At 39.5% G+C, this 19,716-nt stretch overlaps 1 protein-coding gene across 8 annotated transcripts in view; it reads right to left on the bottom strand.

Moving 5' to 3' along the window:
• ptpn4a (protein tyrosine phosphatase non-receptor type 4a) overlaps positions 1-19,716 on the bottom strand; it is a 233,746-nt gene that overhangs the window by 189,780 nt on the left and 24,250 nt on the right. For 3 of the 8 annotated variants that reach the window (XR_013499489.1, XM_078227896.1, XM_078227897.1), the window contains exon 2: positions 17,367-17,437. The exons of 2 other annotated variants lie outside the window; for them this stretch is intronic. Coding sequence is in view for 2 of the 6 variants with exons in the window: in XM_078227896.1 (XP_078084022.1) it covers positions 17,367-17,403 (37 nt within the window). In the remaining 4 variants the exon portion in view is untranslated. Of the gene's footprint in view, positions 1-11,904; positions 12,137-16,379; positions 16,687-17,366; positions 17,438-19,716 lie in introns of those variants that run through there. 3 more of the 8 variants (XM_078227899.1, XM_078227904.1, XM_078227900.1) reach the window with 3 other exon arrangements.

Below are 19,716 nucleotides of genomic sequence, written 5' to 3'. Positions count from 1 at the left end.
CCACTCTCCGTGTAAAAAACGTCCCTCTGATATCCGAGTTATACCTCGCCCCTCTCACCTTGAGCCTGTGACCCCTTGTGATCGTCATCTCCGACCTGGGAAAAAGCCTCCCACTGTTCACCCTATCTACACCCTTCATAATTTTGCACACCTCTGTTAGGTCTCCCCTCATTCTCCGTCTTTCCAGGGAGAACAAGCCCAGTTTACCCAATCTCTCCTCATAGCCAAGACCCTCCATACCAGGCAACATCCTGGTAAACCTTCTCTGCACTCTCTCTAAAGCCTCCACGTCCTTCTGGTAGTGCGGCGACCAGAACTCCACGCAGTACTCCAAATGTGGCCTAACCAGCGTTCTATACAGATGCAACATCAGACTCCAGCTTTTATACTCTATACCCCGTCCTATAAAAGGCAAGCATACCATATGCCTTCTTCACCAACTTCTCCACCTGTGCTACCACCTTCAAGGATTTGTGGACTTGCACACCTAGATCCCTCTGTGTTTCTATACTCTTGATGGCTCTGCCATTTATTGTATAACTTCCCCCTACATTAGTTCTTCCAAAATGTATCACTTCGCATTTATCTGGATTAAATTCCATCTGCCATTTCTCCGCCCAATTTGCCAGCCTATCTGTATCGTGCTGTATTGTCCGACAATGTTCATCGCTATCCGCAAGTCCAGCCATCTTCATGTCATCCGCAAACTTGCTGATAACACCAGTTACACCTTCTTCCAAATCATTTATATACATCACAAATAGCAGAGGTCCCAGTACAGAGCCCTGCGGAACACCACTGGTCACAGACCTCCAGCCAGAAAAAGACCCTTCGACTGCTACCCTCTGTCTCCTGCGGCCAAGCCAGTTTTCTACCCATCTAGCCACCTCTCCTTGTATCCCATGAGCCTTAACCTTCTTAACCAACCTGCCATGAGTGACTTTGTCAAATGCCTTACTGAAATCCATATAGACGACATCCATGGCCTTTCCTTCGTCAACCGTTTTTGTCACTTCCTCAAAAAACTCCACCAAATTTGTAAGGCATGACCTCCCTCTTACAAAACCATGCTGTCTGTCACTAATGAGATTGTTCCGTTCTAAATGCGCATACATCCTGTCTCTAAGAATCCTCTCCAACAACTTCCCTACCATGGACGTCAAGCTCACTGGCCTATAATTACCCGGGTTATCCCTGCTACCCTTCTTAAATAACGGTACCACATTCGCTATCCTCCAATCCTCAGGGACCTCACCTGTGTCCAATGAAGAGACATTGTATCAGATGTATTGAACTGCCAAAAGCAGAAGAGCAGGGTTCTCAAAGTGAAACCAGCCTCCCGTCCATTGACTCTGTCTACACTTCCTGTTGCTTCAGGAAAACAGACAGCATAATCAAGGACCCCACGCACCTCGGACATACTCTCTTCCATCTTCTTCTGCCAGGAAAAAGATACAAAAGTCTGAGGTCACATACCAACTGACTCAAGAACAGCTTCTTCACTGCTGCCATCAGACTTGTACTGGACCTACCTTATGTTAAGTTGATCTTTCTCTACCTCCCAGCTATACCTGTAACGCTATATTCTGCACCCTCTCCTTTCCTTCCCTATGTATGGTATGCTTTGTCTGTATAGCGTGAAAGAAATACTTTTCACTGTATCCCAATACATATGACAGGAATAAATCAAATAAAAAATGACAGAGAACTCAAGTGGCAGATGATTATTATTATTAATCTGAAAGAAGTCATGAGAAGTGATGTGTTTTGTCCGTGATGAGTGTAATAGTTTAAAATTCAGAAGTGTCACAAGTAGGCTTACATTAACACTGCAATGAAGTGACTGTGAAAATTCCCTAGTTGCCACACTCCAGCACCTGTTCGGGTACACTGAGGGAGAATTTAGGTGCCAATGCACCTAACCAACACATCTTTCGGACTGTGGGAGGAAATCTATACAGACACAGGGAGAACGTGCAGACTCAACACAGACAGTGACCTAAGCTGGGAATCGAACCCGATTTTCTGGCGCTGTGAGGCAGCAGTGCTAACTACTGGGCCACTGACAGATTTATTTAGCGATGCAGTGTTGGATCACCGAAAAAAACTTTCAATTGCTCAAGTGAGGGTTTAGGAGAAGGGGTGGGAGGTTTGGCGAGGGGGGGAGGAGTGGGGGGAGGAGTGGGGGCTGTCATGGAGCAGGATACACAGTGGCAGGAGGTTTGGCATGCAGGATCAGTAGGGACCGGGAGAATTAGAGAATGGTGGGAAGAGAGGGGGGGGTCAGGCAGCTGGATGCGTTGTGTCAGAGGTCACCAAGTAGGAGGGTGAAGTATCAGGATGAGTGCAGTGCCAGAGGATTGGTCAGCAGATTCAGCAGCAACAGAATGGGTCAGGGAGACACAACGAGCCAAAGGGTTGGCAAGCAGATTGGCAGCAAGCAGGAAGCAAAAAGAAAAGAATATGCATTTTCATTTTAACTTTCAAAATAAAATAAATTTAAATATATTTCATTTACCAACACGGAAATTTAGCAATGTAAAGTATTTCAAATTAAAAGGGAATAAAGTTTTAATGTTTTTGTTTTCTGATGAGAAAGGTCCGGAACTGAAACTACAGCTTTTGCATTGGTTGTAATAGGAAAATCTGATGTGTGTGAAGTTTTTTCACTTAAAGTTACACTTTTCAGGAACACAACTACAACTCTGAGTACTTTCTGCATTGATATTACAAAGGGAAACTTTCACAAATCTTCATGATGCATGTTGATTTTTTATGGGGTGTTACTGTGGAATTTGAGAAAATTTTTATCAATAAAATTAAGTGGAACTTAAGAATAGAAGACAGGCTTCAGGAGCTTTTAAATATATTAGTTTAGACATTAAGCAGAATAGGGTTTGGAGTAACTTTTAATCAGAAATCCTATTTCGAGAGTGCTACTCCCATCCCGGTTAATCAGGTTAGATCATCATAAAACCTGATATCATATCTAAAACGAAACTGTGCAGTTATGAAGCTTGATTGGCCAGTTGAGTTGGTTATCCACTCAGACAAGTCCGGATGCTCGTTTTGGTGTGTTGGAATTAAGTACTATGATGAACCTAAAGGATGTTTGACGGACAAAATGATTAGGCAGAAATGTGTAATTAAGTTTCTGTCTTTGGTGACCCAAAGAACATGAAGCAAGTGTTTTCCAAGTGATGCCTTTTATGGCGATCTCCCTGTTAGGTATTCAAGTGCAGCTGGTTTCATAATATTTTGGTGGTGAAAATGAGAAAGAGAAACATTGCCCTTTAGCATGGGAAGCTAAGAAAATAAAAATGATTGTTAAAAATACTTCAGCTGCAGAAACACTGGCTTCTCTGGAAGCACTGAATATGGAATTGTTTGCCAAATGCGCGAGGGAAATCTATACAAGGGGTATACTTAAAACAGTTTGTACATCAAACATGACATAATTATTCCTTGTGGGATAACATACACTCTATAAGAAGGATAACTGACCACGTTAATGTGAAACAAATGTTAGACAAAAAAGGAAATCTCCAACACCAAATGGATTGATGCAAGTCATCAATTATCTGATTGTTTCGTGAAAAGGAGTGCTTGTACCAAGAAATTACTGGGGATCCTATAAGAGGTGTGTCTTGTAATGTATTACTTTATAGAGAATATGGAAAAACTGTTTTCATTTTCTTATTTGTTTTGGAATATTGTGTGAATATTATTTTTTAAAAATGAATGTCAATTATATAAATTAAGGTTAAGTGCAAAGATAATGGGCACTTGTTAGATAAATACTTAACGCGTGCGTAAAAGCAGTTGAGATTCGTATTTTCTTATTAGAATACCCTTTTAAATGGCTGACAATTTGTTAGTTTATTTTAACTGGTACACTCAGAAGAGCACAAAAAAACACTTGCACTACAAACGTATGAAAAGTTTTCTATGGACACTAGTGGTGAGCTGTAGCACTGTAATGCCTTGTATAAATAAATTTAAAACTGAGTAAAGATTAACTGCAAATTGACTTCTGGTCTTTTCCATCAACTGGCTGCAAGTACAGCACTCACCATACCTCAGAATTTTCAAATCAAACTAAACGAATTTGCAAAGACCCATTTACTTGATATTGAGTATGCACCTCATTTTCCTCGAGGAGTTCCAAGGTGTGCACAGAGGTAAAAGTAGCCTTTGTGTACCTACCTCCCTCATTTTAGTCTGCCACAAAAGACCAGTCTCTTCCAAGTCTCACTACTAGCCATGCCAATTTGGAAACAACTTGATCCTAAACAGGCCGCTTCCCCTCACCACCATCCCAAGGAGAACAGTTATCATGTAGAACCACAGGATCACTCCAGATGCATCCATTCTGGAAACAGATTTTCTCCCCCTCCAAGTTACTGATAGTAGGTTAGTTTCCTCAATAACCTCTCATTTTGATGTCACAAATCCACCTCACACCTGGCAGTACCAACTTTAGAAAATGAGGAATTGGAGTGGACCATACATTAGCGCCTGCTTCATCAGTCAATAAGATGGTAGTTAATCTTCTGCCTCAACTCCCATTTTCCCACAGCCTACAATTCCTTGAGATGAAGTATCTATTTCAGCCTTGAATATACTCAACAATGGAATATCCACAACCTTTTGGAATAGAGAATTCCAAAAATTCACAACACTCTGATTTAAGAAATTTCTCATCTCCATCCCAAAAGACAACCCATTATCCTGAGACTGCCCAATTCCACTGCCTGGGGAAATAATGTCTCAGTCTACCTTGTCATGCCCTTTCAAATTATGTAATAGCAAACGATCGAAAATTAAATTTAAAAAATAGGCACAGAAATCTTAAAATACTCGTTTGCATTGCTAAAAAGCAGATTAACTTTCAATATCCCCAATTTTGCAAGTGCATTGTCTTTTTAAAAATATATAAAATAGGTAGGATTCAAACTCCAGCTCACCAAATGGTGACTGCACTGGATGCATCAGTGAAACTTTAATCTCAATATTTACATTAAAGTTCCAGGAGAAAGAGCAGCACAAATGCCATTCATGCAGTTGCACTGTGGTTTGTTACACAAAGTTGAAATCCAATTCATTTGGGTAAAACCCACTGGTTAAAATGGGACTTATAAAGATGTCAGATACCAACTCACTTAAAAGTAAATTGCAGTTGCAGCCAGATTTGCAAAGAGCTTACCCTAATGTGCCAAATTCCCTGTTAAAACAAGTTGCTTTGCAACCAAGATATGCAGCAACCACAAGACATGAGGCTCTCCTACAGGTACAGAAAGCAGTAAACAAAGACAAATTCCATATTGGATGCACTTAAGTGCAGTCAGGTTTGTGACAGATGTTATTTCACGCACAAGAAGCATGAAGTAACCCCGACTGCACTCGGGCATCTGTTCTTTATTTTTAGGTGGGAAAGGATGCGTGCTTGCCGAACAAATAATTGACTTGGGTAGCTACACAATCAACAATAACTTTCCTAAAGAAAAAAAACGTTAAACATTAATGCATTTCAACTCATCCAACAGTTCAGTTTTTTGGATCACGCAAGAACAAAAGCTAGTGCCATGGTTTTCCTATTGGCCACGTCAATCCTTAGGCAATGTCTCAGCACCATCCAAAGCTTTTTAACTAATTGTTACATTCATAGAAAGAACAACACTACAACAGGTGCCACTGAACATTTTTTTTGCTGAGGATGTGGGTATGAAAAACTTACAAATAAGCTGTTTCACTGTCACTTAGAGACAGAACTTCAATACTGTGGAAAAGAGAATCATATTGCCAAAGCTTTTTGTCGTGCTCGCATCAGGACAAATACATGGATGTCAAATTTCAAGTGATGAAAACAATATATGCTACAGGAGAAAAGGATACTGATTGATTGGCAAATCAACACTGATGTGCTGCGATGTTACTAAGCCCCTCCCCTCCCCCCCTCCAAAGTTCTGGGATAATTCAAAAAAGATGCAAAGCTTCCTTTTGTTTGCAGACAATGGGTCCCTTCTCAAGTGCAAATGAGCCACGTTACCAGAATCATTCAATCCTACAGTGCAGAAGGAGGCCATTTGGTCGATCAAGTCTGCACCGACCAGAATCTCACCCAGACCCTATCCCCATCACCCCATGCATTTACCCTAGCTTGACCCTCCCCGACATTAAGGGGCAATTTAGCATGGCCAATCCACCAAACCCGCACAACTTTGGACTGTGGGAGGAAACCAGAGCACCCAGAAAAATCTTATGCTGACACTGGGAGAATGTGCAAACTCCACATAGTAACCCAAGCTGGGAATTGAACCCGGCACTGTGAGGCAGCAGTGCTAATCACTGTGCCATCCCTCAACTGATTATCTTAAATTGGCTGTTGGTGTGGCTATGAGCACTCCCTGGATCGTTCAGCAAGGGCAGTCCAATCGGAGAATCACATCGACAGCAGGCGGTGGATTTTGCAAGGGTGAGCTGGTTGAGTACAATCAGTACTCTGCCTATTATGAATAACCAAAGGGACATGCTGTTTGATTTGATCAGCAAATCACTGGGACGTTCAGCCTAAGCATTGCACTGGCACTGAAATTCATACACAATGTCACTAAACTGTGTGGTAGGCAGAATATCTTTTTAGACTGACAGCAGCATCCTGTTAGAACAAAGTTTTTCAATACATTTTTGAACAATAACAGAGCTTAAAAAATAAATCATTTCCACCTTTGATTGTTCAGAGAATACAAGTGGCCAATCAAGGAAATGGTTATCTGTATTGAAATGAATTACTTCCTTATTGCAAGATTCCACTCAAGCGCCTTCTTTTAACCACAATTATGAAAGTGCCTCTGGGTGCCCATGTTATTTTTTAAAAAGTGAAAACACAAGTCAATCCATTAATTAATAAAAACACACATTGTAGCATGGTTAAAATAGTGGCCTTAGATAAGCACCTACGTTATTCCCCATTTTAAAATATTACCAACTTTTAAAAATTCTATACAGCAACATACTGAATTTGGATTCAGAGTAGAAACCAGGTGAAAGAACACTTCCGACACCATGTATATAAACACTACAGTCTATAAAGAGCCTAATAGAAACATGTCAGTTCCTTTACCAGGCACAACCTCAATATTGCTATTGTTGCAACCTAAAATCTTCAGAGAAAAAAGAAACAGAACTTATTCACCAGTAGTTATTTTGCTAAGTGTATATAAGGAGCTCATATAACAAAACGAGATGCAAACAGAGCCTCAATGTACCTCAATATGTCCCCATTAATATTGCATACCTGAAGTAGATCTAAATCTGGACTTCATCATAAGGTCTGAAGCTTGGGTTTTGGTTCAATCAAAAAAGAACGAGGGCCATGAAGTCCAACTAGTAATGGAAAGAGATGACCTGTAGAACTTGGAAGAATTTAATGCATACTTACTTGCCCTTGAAAACTGAACCAAAACTTCAAACTGCTGGAACTTGCATTGAAAGACTCCTTGCCCCAGCACAGTACTGCGCCAACACATTCAAGGAGGCCACACACTCTTGTTTATAGCACTAACTGCAGTCAAGGAGCTAAGTTTAAAGGCCCTGGGTAAATTGACAGGTCAGGGAGGAGGTGGTCAGGTCCGCAGGTTGGGGTGTGGGAACACCATGGGTGGTAACACCATGGATGGTAGTGGTAGTAGTCGGGATGTGAGGAGCGTCTGCTGGGGGGTTCAGGTAAGTGTGTGTGACATGCAATACTGATGGATTCATCCAAAATTTGCAATTTAAACCACATTTTCGGATGGTTCCCAGCACAGAGTAAGTTAGTACTTCTGGACAACTCCCATGCAAACGCTTACCTGTAAAACCCCAAGGACGATTTCCCAGTGCATCCTTGGGGTACTACCTCCCAAAATCTAATGCTGTGGAATTCAGAAGTTACGGCCCTATTCTGATCTGAAGTTTTAGATAGTCCAATATATTTGACATTTAAAATAGCCTTAGTCAGATTGTTAATTATTTAGGTTTTGCTTTTAAAGCAGGGGAGGGAGGGTGAACATTGATGTAAGAATGTATTCAGGGTTTTGTTAAATATTAAAGGGGAAGCAGTTATCTTTGTTGACGCAACTTTATAATCTAAATTTAATCAAGTGAGACTGGTTTATTTACTCAAGTTAAGAAGTTAATTTCATGAAAAAGTCACATACTGCTGTTAGAATTCTTCGGAGGCTGTTCTTGCAACTTAAACTAATTATTGAGAGTCTCTTTATTTGCAATTTCCCAAATAGAGAAAGGCTCGGAGTGCTGACAAATGCTAAAATAATGAGGTTATAGATGGATCTGTTATTTCTAATCTGGCCTGTCTGGAGTCATCATGAAATAAGACGGTCTCAAGATTAACATGAGCTTTAGTTTTTAAAGAGTCTTGTAAATTGGAAGCAGAACTTGGTACGCCTGAATGGAAATATCACTGCATCCACATATAAACATATCTGGATGTCTGCAATAGTCGTGCAGATTGTTGAACTCAAGAGTGATATAATCTCAAAATATTTAAACTCTTAGATTGATTTGTACTATGTAGTTTTATAAATATTTGCACACAGCAATTGTTAGATTATAAAAATCTGCAGTTTACCTGGTTCATCTTCAATCATCCTGATATTCACATTGTACAATGGAGTCACAACAAATCACAGTAATCAATTTGTTTTTAAAATTACTTGTATTCTTTTGCTTCTGTACAAAATTATACTTGTTGGGAAAATTTAGTTCATAATGCAGGTGTCTGAGAATATAACTTTGAGTTTGAAGTTAAAACTTTTAAATGTACATTAGATGGAAACCTCAAATTGAAAAACTTATAAGCAACCCTGAAACAAGTGAAATTCAAACAGACCTGGAGTAAGCACAGTTCAAAGATTTTGTTTAATGAGGTCAAACTTAGAAGGAAGAACACTTTAACCACTGATGACCAATCTCTGGAGCATCTCCACATCATGACTACCTCTCTGTACAGCCAAGGTGTCCATCATTATCTCAATGAGAGAAGCTGAAAGCAGCTTTGTAATGGACCCAAGGCATCTGGCAATTGCATCCATTAGCAATACAAGTTATTCATATAGGTTACAAAATCAAAGGGTTACATTGAAAATAAAAAGTAATTTGTTTGAGACCATCTCAAAGAATGCTACACTGTCATAGGTTACTGGAAGTTAACTGGGTTTTCACTCAGGAAGCAGGCAGTTGCAGTTTTGTTTTGGTGCATGTGCGCACATATGGAATGTCTCCCATAAAATTGTACCTTGGAGAACAGCTTGAAAACTGAAACAAATTAAAGTGAATTTCAGAGGGCTGTGGCATACCTCCTGGTACCTACAGAAGTGAATGAACCTTCAAGATTCTAATACTGTATAAAGAATTTTTTGGGAGAAAGCGAAAGGTACAGAGTGCATAGCATTAGTTATAAACCATAGTATTAATTTAATAGTGTTCACCTTGTTTAACTTTACAATATACAGAAAAGCTTATTTTTATTTAAAATGTGGCATAGTTACTTTGGTTAATTACTGGGTATTCAGATTTTTCTTTAAACATTAATGGCCCACAAGAAGACTAAAACATTGTAAACAAATTTAGTTGCTTTAGGCTAAATGATGCAAACTGACATTTCTCACTTTTTAGAATGTTATTGACGCATTATCTTGATGCAAGGGTGGCACAGTGGCTAGCACTGCTGCCTCAGCACCAGGGACCTGGGTTCAATTCCAACCTTGGGTGATGTGTGGAGTTTGCATGTTCTCCCTGTGTCTGCGTGGGTTTCCTCCAGGTGCCACCGTTTCCTCCCACAGTCCAAAGGTGTGCAGGTTATGTGGACTGGCCATGCTAAATTGCTCCTTAAGTGTCCAAAGTTGCATAGATTTAGTAAATTAGCCATGGTAAATGCGTGGGGTTACAGGGATAGGACGGAGGGGAAGGCCTGGATGGGATGTTCTTTCGTAGAGTTGGTGCAGACTCGATTGGTTGAATGGTGTAGAGACAGAGATTCTATGGATTATGGTAGCTATCTTCAGTGCAAAATACTGGGCAATTGTTAGTTTCCTAGTACATTACATCCTCAATAGCACACTTCCACAGGTCCAATTTCTACTTCTAGAAATTGAAAGATTTTCAAACATCCTGCGTCATGCTGATATTGTGGATAATCTATCACCTCCATGTAAGCAAGGCTGTAGTTTAGTGAAAGACATTTCCATGCCATCTCCTGATTGTTCAATGAAAGTAGAGATCCTTAAGTCATCTGGCTATTTCAGGCACCCAATCTTTACATAACTGAAGGCAAGTTGAGCAGTTTGAGCTTAATTCTTTCCTACAGTTTTTGAAACCATTTCAATTGCACAATGCAATCTTCTTGGGAACTATGAAAAACTGTGGCTTAGAAAAGGGGCGAGTGAGTACGTGCACTCAATTTCAACACCACTACTGTAACAAATCCCACTCCAAACAGACTACAATATACAAGAAATTGAAAAGTTATTCGCACCAGATCAGTATCTTCCTGGTACTAATATTTTCCTTTAGCCAAGGTAGCATCAGTGTGTACTATAGAACATGATGGGGCTTAAGTGGAGCCAGGTACCTGAGTTTTACAGAAAACTTTCAGCTCTCTGATTAAAACAGTTGCTGATCTCTTAGGTTAAACTGAAGCCAATCACTCAGTTTACAATTTAGAACAGTACAAGTCTACCAAATAATCATGCCAAACCCAGGCACACATGCAGAACTAAAACCTCAATTCGAGTCACTACATTAGAATGCACTGGCAGGACAACTTGGAGTAACTATTTTCCACATATGGCATCTTTAAACCAGTACTTAAGTAGAACCCCTGGGGAGCAAATATTTCCAAATTACAGTGATACCTGAAGCCAACCACTTTTAAAATCACTCCTGAAAATGATCAAAATTTAAAACGTGCCACAATTACACTCTGGAACCCAAAAGGGTGTGACAGCAAACTGAATCCCAACAACATGCAAACTTGAGGAAAATAGTAATTTGAGATCAGATGCAGTCAAAAGAAATACAAAAAAAATCCATTTACAAACTTTCACAGAGTTAAACTAGTACACTGGTAGAAACCAAATGAATTATTAATTCTGATTTTAGATTCATAAAGTCCAATCCTGAGGTTTTACATTGTGCATTTAAAATGTTTCTTAAAACTGATATACAAGGTGTATTTAAGGTGTTTCTTGTACAATTAATATTGGCTAAGAAACAAACAACTTGGACTCACATCCAGAGTTGCTCAGCAACCAACTTCAAGAACATTTTTTTGGGAAAACACTTGTACAATTCAGACCAATTCATTGCATCCGTTAAGGTAGAAACTAAAAACAGATCCCCAATGGCTTTTCACTCGACATCTTGATTCAGTTTCCATTCTCATCCATAAATGCATATTCACAACTTGTATTTCTTTCCAGTTCATGTTGGACTGTAAGGTCACTGTTTACTTTGGAAATATGCTCCCTTCTGCAGAAAGTAATAGTCTTGTGCGCTTAATTGCAATTTGATTACAATCTAAGTTCTGTGAAAGTCCTACAAAATTACAGTAAATATTCTTGCTGTAAGTAACAAAACCCTTCCACTCGTGAAATTATGGAGAGGCCCTTCAATTTATATCACCCAGGATTCCCAACACTCTTCTTGCCTGTGCTGTTTGTCAAAGTGAATAATCCAGGGAACACAAAAACATTATGCCAGACAGCCAGCGACACAGTGAATCAATAAATTTCAAGGCAACATATTGAGCAACTGATTAAGAAACATTTAAAAGTCGAGACTGTTACCAGAAGGGAACATTTTAGAAGAAACAAGGATAATGTGGCTGACAGAATAGATACTCACATTAAAAAAAACACCCAAATTATCCTGAAGGAGCATCTGTGGTAGTGCATTACAGGCCTCCAGATCCTCCACACCCTGACTAATAAGCATTTGCCCTGTGGAGTGCGTTTTTAAACACCAGCTGTCTTGCAGCAGAATCCTGATAAACACTATTATTCGGCCAGGTTTTTTTTTGCTCAGATCAGGAATTTCCCAACTACATTTAAAGTTAGTCATATTTATATCTCATTCTATTTATTTCACCCGCTATCTGCAAAAAAACATTTTTTTTTGGTAATCTCCCTTCCTCCACCCACTCCTCTTTCCATGTCATGTGTACAAAAAGTCGATTTGCCACCTGCTCCTGGGCCTCTGGTTTTACTACTCTTCAAACTACCATTAGGAGGAATCCAAGAGCAATCAATTGATGTTTTAATTTTCTCTCCGTGCACAAACAATCCTTTCGGGATCTGTCATGGACAAGAGATCCAACTAACAATCACTTGATCAGAAGTTATATGACATGCAGAAAGTTAAATCAATAATTAGTTAACCTACTAATAAAACCAAATCACAAGTGTATCACAAAAATATAGATGCAACTTAATTATAATTAAAACCAGATAGATATAAAAATGTAGATTCAAAGGATTGTATGTCCAGTTGAAAACAGAAAACAGACTGCCATGAAAAATGTGTACATTGCAATGTACAAAAAAAACCTATGCTTATATTAAGATCTTGTTCATTGGCAATGCATAGATTGGGCATTGAACATCTATTGTCTGAATTTTACATTCAATATACTTGATAGCAAAATCAAAAATGTTTTTTAAAAAAATGTACTTTTGCATTGTGACCAATGCACAGGAAACCTTGGAGAGTTTTAAGTTTAAGTTTATTTATTAGTACAAAGAACAGTACAGCACAGGAAACAGGCCCTTCGGCCCTCCAAGCCTGTGCCGCTCATTGGTCTAACTAGACCATTCGTTTGTATCCCTCCATTCCCAGATTGCTCATGTGACTATCCAGGTAAGTCTTAAACGATGCCAGCGTGTCTGCCTCCACCACCCTACTTGGCAGCGCATTCCAGGCCCCCACCACTCTCTGTGTAAAAAACATCCCTCTGATATCTGAGTGATACCTCGCCCCTCTCACCTTGAGCCCGTGACCCCTCGTGATCGTCATCTCCGACCTGAGGAAAAGCTTCCCACTGTTCACCTTATCTATACCCTTCATAATTTTGTACACCTCTATTAGGTCTCCCCTCATTCTCCATCTTTCCAGGGAGAACAAGCCCAGTTTACCCAATCTCTCCTCATAGCTAAGACCCTCCATACCAGGCAACATCCTGGTAAACCTTCTCTGCACTCTCTCTAAAGCCTCCACGTCCTTCTGGTAGTGCGGCGACCAGAACTCCACGCAGTACTCCAAATGTGGCCTAACCAGCGTTCTATACAGATGCAACATCAGACTCCAGCTTTTATACTCTATACCCCGTCCTATAAAGGCAAGCATACCATATGCCTTCTTCACCACCTTCTCGGATTTGTGGACTTGCACACCTAGGTCCCTCTGTGTTTCTATGCTCTTGATGGCTCTGCCATTTATTGTATAACTCCCCCCTACATTAGTCCTTCCAAAATGCATCATTTCGCATTTATCTGGATTAAATTGCATCTGCCATTTCTCTGCCCAATTTGCCAGCCTATCTATATCCTGCTGTATTGTCCGACAATGTTCATCGCTATCCGCAAGTCCAGCCATCTTCATGTCATCCGCAAACTTGCTGATAACACCAGTTACACCTTCTTCCAAATCATTTATATATATATCACAAATAGCAGAGGTCCCAGTACAGAGTCCTGCGGAACACCACTGGTCACAAACCTCCGGCCGGAAAAAGACCCTTCGACTGTTACCCTCTGTCTCCTGTGGCCAAGCCAGTTTTCTTCCCATCTAACCACCTCTCCTTGTATCCCATGAGTCTTAACCTTCTTAACCAACCTGCCATGAGTGACTGTGTCAAATGCCTTACTGAAATCCATATAGACGACATCCACGGCCCTTCCTTCGTCAACCGTTTTTGTCACTTCCTCAATAAGCTTGTGTCACAAGTAGCCTTACATTAACACGGCAATGAAGTTACTGTGAAAATCTCCTAGTTGCCACACTCTGGCGTCTGTTCAGGTACATTGAGGGAGAATTTAGCATGGTCAATGTACCTAGCCAGCACGTCTTTCGGACTGTGGGAGGAAACCGGAACACCTGGAGGAAACCCACGCAGACACAGGGAAACGTGCAAACTCCGCACAGACAGTGACCCAAGCCGGGAATCGAACCTGGGACCTGGCACAGTGAGGCAGCAGTGCTAACAATTGTGCCACTGTGCTGCCCCACTGTGCCAACATGCTGTTCTTTATTCATGCAGGATAAGTTAGGAGTCCTATCTGACAACAGCTTTCACCTCTAAGTTTCACGGGTAAGATTATCATCAGCAAGGGACACATCTATGAGCCCTCTTTCCCTCGGGTCATGTTAGTCCTGATAGTATGGCTTTCCAGCATTTCTTTTCAACCAACCAACCATTAGAGCCTAGTTCACTAATTGGCCATTTCTGGGAAACACCCAGCTCTGCAGCATCTCTGAGCCAGTCAGACAGCTTTCCAGGCTTTGGACCTTTTTAAGCCAGTTTGAACCATCACCTCCAGGAGCTTCTGTCTCCTTTTCCACCAAACAGAAAAACTGAGCACTTCCTAAGAGATTTGCTTTTTCTCATCACAAGAATTCCTTTTTTCCCCCCTTTTTCTGCACCTTCACGCTTCACCTCAACTATTTGTATCACTCCTGTGTCTGGAGCTCTCCTTTGTCTGCCAGCCACATGACATCCATATCTTAAATTCCTTCCTATTGGTACGGTTTCCAGGTTAAGGGTCATCAGGTCACATGGACCAGTATTGATCATCCAAAAAAAAGGTACAATTGATCGCTTTACAATTGATGCAAACTCTTAAAAGTCATCTTAAAAACAAATACAAATCCACCAGACATTTTAAAGAAATTACAAATTTTCTTGTGTACTGCTCTGGGCGAAAGCTTGTCACACCTGAAGTTTTCATGAGGGCCAGCCTGGACTATTTACATTTATGTCGTGGTGATTAGAACAGATTAGAGGCCTAGTATTCCACAATGAGCACCTCACTTTCTTCCTCCTCAAAGCTTCTACAACATCTACAAAACCAAAGTGGGATGAAATATTCTCCACTTGCTTAGATGAATGTAACTGCAACATTCACGAAGCTCACTACTATTCAGGACAAAGAACCCATTGGATTGGCACCTCACCCACGAATGGTGGGGTGCCAATGGAGGTAAACATCCATCCTCTCCACCAATGGCATTGTGTGGCTGTATTTTATATTCAGTCTACAGAATATACAGCGGCAACTCACCAAAAATTCTTCAGCAGCGCCTTTCCATTCTGTGACTTTCACCATCCTGAAGGATGAAGACAGTAGGTGCATGGGATCACCATTACTTCCCAAGTCTCTGACCATTTTAATTTAGATGCATATTGCCCGATTGCTTTGTCATCACTGGGTCAAAATCCCATTAACATAAGGAAGCACACCTTTACCACATACTACAGCGGTTCAAGGTGGCAGCTCACTATCACTTTCTCAGGGCAAGTAAGTATATTCATTAAATGCTATCCTTGCCAGTGCAGTCCATACCCCAAGAACAGTTTTAAAAAAAAATTGGGATGGGGCAATGGATACCAAGCAAGAGTCAAGGGAACTACACATGGCAAAGAGATGGATTTTGAAGAGCCTTTGAAAATGCATACACGTGACATGGATGACAAGCAATAAACATCCACAATACTGGACCATTATAACCAAATGGCATAACATGTGCATGCAGTTAAATGCACAGCCAAACCCTTCACAAAATGTTGGGAAATACGTATCTCCTGGTACAACTATCAAAGTTAAGCAGCATACACTTCTTGCCCTAAACTAAAATTTTTGGCAAGACTTTCAGATTTCCATTACTTTCTGAAAGTCAATTTAGACAACATACATAAAATTCCCATCTTCCTGTCCAGGAGGTTCAAAATTTTGATCTAGCTTGTCAATAATGTCTTATTCCTCACAACTTCATACTGACCCTCTGAACAGCTCATATTTATCACAGCTCATATTTGTCAAGTGTTCAGGCACTTTGGGCCCAATTATAAATATGAACAACTTTGCAACAACTGATCCAAATGCAAAGTCTGTAAATCTTCTCGTTTCTCCCTTCTTAAATAATGGAATGACATTAGCAAGTTTCCAAACCAATAACTGAATTGAGAGAGGATGTAAATTATGACCAACACATTTGCAATTTTCTTGTTCATTTCTTTAAATACCCAAGAGTGAAGAATAAATTCTGGAGATTTTTCTATAGCAAGTCCAATTATTCTCATCACACCATTTTTTATACTAACCAACCTGTTATTTGTCCTCCTTGAATATCATTCTGTTGAAACGAAGGTTCACATCACCTTTGGAGAACCTTAAAATTGGGAAATTGGGAATCTAGTTAACTCATTGGATTCCCCTTCTCCAATAAAGTTCATGCTTCTAAAATTCAGCCATGACCTACTTCTTCCCAATTTGCTTTGTGTTCTCTTCTCACACTTTCAACTTCGATGGCACTGTGAATTTTGGCTCTTTTAATACTTTTTTTCTGATTTAAAAAGAAACATTCCCAAGTAAATGGAATTGGCTATGTTCAATGCACAGAACCATTCTGAGCCTGCAGAGGAATGGCAAATACATTTGAAGAGCGATCAGGGATACAAAATGGACCAGATTACATACATGAACATCTTGAAAAGTAAAAATAAATTTACATACATTGCTGATTTGCAACAGAACGTGCAATTGTTGCTAAATTGGCACACGACTTGCATTTAATGCCAAGCCATTTAAGCACTCATGCACACCCATAAAACCTTGAACATTTCACAATTTGCATTCTTTCCCATCATAAATAACAAGCTGAATACATTATAATCTCAGATTCTCCACTGGTACACAAGTCTCATCATAGACAATGTTAACAGATTTAGCATGCAGATGTTTAAAAACTTGAATTTCTGTTGAACAGTAAATTGTTATTATTGTCCTCAATTTTGGGTTCTGCCCCATAAATTAAACAGCAATATGAACATTCATGCTAAAGTACTTATGGAGAACACTGAAAATAAATGTGTAGGCATTTGATTAATTATTACACAACAACTGTACCTTTTCAAAGGATATCTAATGCACCACAAAATATTAGTTTGCTAGTAATACAGCTCCTGAATCAACCCCAATGGAAAAGCTGAAAATGTTACATTTAACTGTTTAAAATAACTTGCACACTTCTGGATGGTATCCCACCCTCATGAGACCCCTTTCTTATGCAAGCGGGCATCAAAAGGCACATACCTAGTGTAGGGGAGCACCTCTCATTTTTCTGTCCCATGGTTAAAGTACCGTACTGGAATGAGTGCGGAAACCTTTCGGGGTAGAACAAAATCATAATTGGAACAAACATCCCAGAGGTGTTAGCCCTAGCATTTTAGAGATTTAAAATAAATATTACAGCTTCTTCACTTGTTCAAATTATATCAATTGATATTATTCAAAGGAGACATGTCATCTCATTTTCACATTCAATAGCCTGGTCTGCTCATAGAAGAAAGTGTTGGGATGTCATTTCTATGCTAAATATATGAATTAAATGTAAATCAGAAATCTGGTTGAAATTTTACTGGAAAATTAAGATTACTGACATTACTATTTATCTCTGGTAATATCAAAGTTTTTTTTAGTGTCACAAGTAGACTTACATTAACACTACAATGAAGTTACTGTGAAAATCCCCTAGTTACCACACTCCACCGCCTGTTTGGGCACACCGAGGCAGGATTTAGCATGGCCAATGCACCTAACCAGCATGTCTTTTGGAGTGTGGGAGGAAACCGCAGCACCCGGAGGCCGCTCAAGTGGGTGAAAGAAGTCACAAAACCAATAAGTTTCTCATCTAATGAAAAGTTATTATCCCACAGGTACATAATTATGAAGTGTTCACATTATAAAGTGGTCATGCACTATTCCCAACATCCAGGTTATAACAGTAACATTAAACGTAAATACTGACTAACAGTAAATTGTTTCTCCAGCAAATGCCCAAGATGCAGCAATATTGAGGTCACATAAGGCAACCGTTTGCCATAGCAGTTTTCTACAAATCATTTTCTATTTGACAGGGGGCAGCAGGGAAATGGAGTGGTAAGTTCCAACTGATGCAATGGCACACTTAGCCTTTGGCATCCAGTGTCAACAAAAAGCACTTTTCCACAAAGTGGAAGGCTGATTTGCCATAAAATGTCTTCTACATCTCCAGAACAATGCATCATACTACTATGAAGCCCCAGGCTGGAATTTCGTCAATCTGGCATTTTCAACAGCAGCCACCTTTGTGTTGCATCCAGTGCAATTGAAATTTTAGTCCCAATTTGCATTATGGTTTCATAGCCATCAGGAAATGGAATAAAGCTTTTCAAATGTATTTTATTTAGGAGCCTTACAGATGTCAGACTTTCATCTAGTTTGTCTTGGCTAGTTTCAAACCCACATTCCAAGAGCAAAATGAATTCTAATCCACAGATGGATACACACTTTTTAAAAGATTATTATAGTCTGCAGTCACAAAAAGCACTCATAAATCAAATGAGAAAATATTTCAAAAGCAATACAGAACTTTGAGCAGGCAAATTCAAAGAAATCATCCTTTCGACTTAAATTCATAGATTTGCTACATTGGATTTATCTTGACCCTGAAATATAGATTAAAATGGCTGCTTTAATAAATTTAACAATTCTGTCACTTTGAGCATTCGTTTTAAGAAGGATTTTTCACGAACATTTTCCTCTGCCTCCTTTATTGAAAAATTGCATATTTTATCAAATAGAAAGATAAACACAACATAGTTTGACTCCATTTAGACATGTTTAACAGTGGCATCTACTTTTTGTTTATGGTCACATTCTTTCCAGATTCCATTTCCTGCTGATTCTTCCCAAAACTAACCCTCTAAATTAGTATGGAGCAGTACAGATTCTCCGATAAGGAATGGAACATTGTTAATTAGATGTTATTTGCTGGGATTACCATTCAAATGTATTGAGTAATATAAAGTTTCTGTATTTGCATGGTAGATAGGAATTAAATTCACTACACAATGAAGCCATTTCAAGTCTAGGTATCTTTTGACAATATTACTGTTAACGACTTTAAACCAACTTCTTTACATTTGTAATAATTAATTTTCAGTGGAAGAGTCTCAGTCCTTCAAGCTTTAAAAATTGTGTTTAAAAGAACTAAATTTAAGAAAATGTTTCAATTTATTCTGTCTTTTTTATCTCTTAATCAAACATTTTGCTATTTCTTTCTGAATCTTATTTGATATACTTTTCAATCACTTACTTGCAATCTCTTCTCAGCCCTTGCACTGTCCTTTAACTGGATAACAGTCAGTTGCCCTGTTCATTCTATTTAGATACCCCATTTCCATCTCACACTCCAGAAACTTGGACTGCAAAATATCAGTCATTAAACAGGAATAGGCAAGTGCCATACATTGACTGACTATAGCAAATTCAGGGCCAGCTGTTGGTGTATTGACGGCTTCATCTTTGCTCAGAGAACAACCACAAGAGGTGAAATCAGACACTTTAAAAATGTATTTAAATGTTCCCCAATTTCTCTGGTACATTTCATTACAGTGATTTG

Source organism: Mustelus asterias, chromosome 14 (genome assembly GCF_964213995.1).
Source record: "Mustelus asterias chromosome 14, sMusAst1.hap1.1, whole genome shotgun sequence".
Classification (NCBI taxonomy): domain Eukaryota; kingdom Metazoa; phylum Chordata; class Chondrichthyes; order Carcharhiniformes; family Triakidae; genus Mustelus; species Mustelus asterias.
This window is presented reverse-complemented; position numbering and strand designations above follow the sequence as displayed.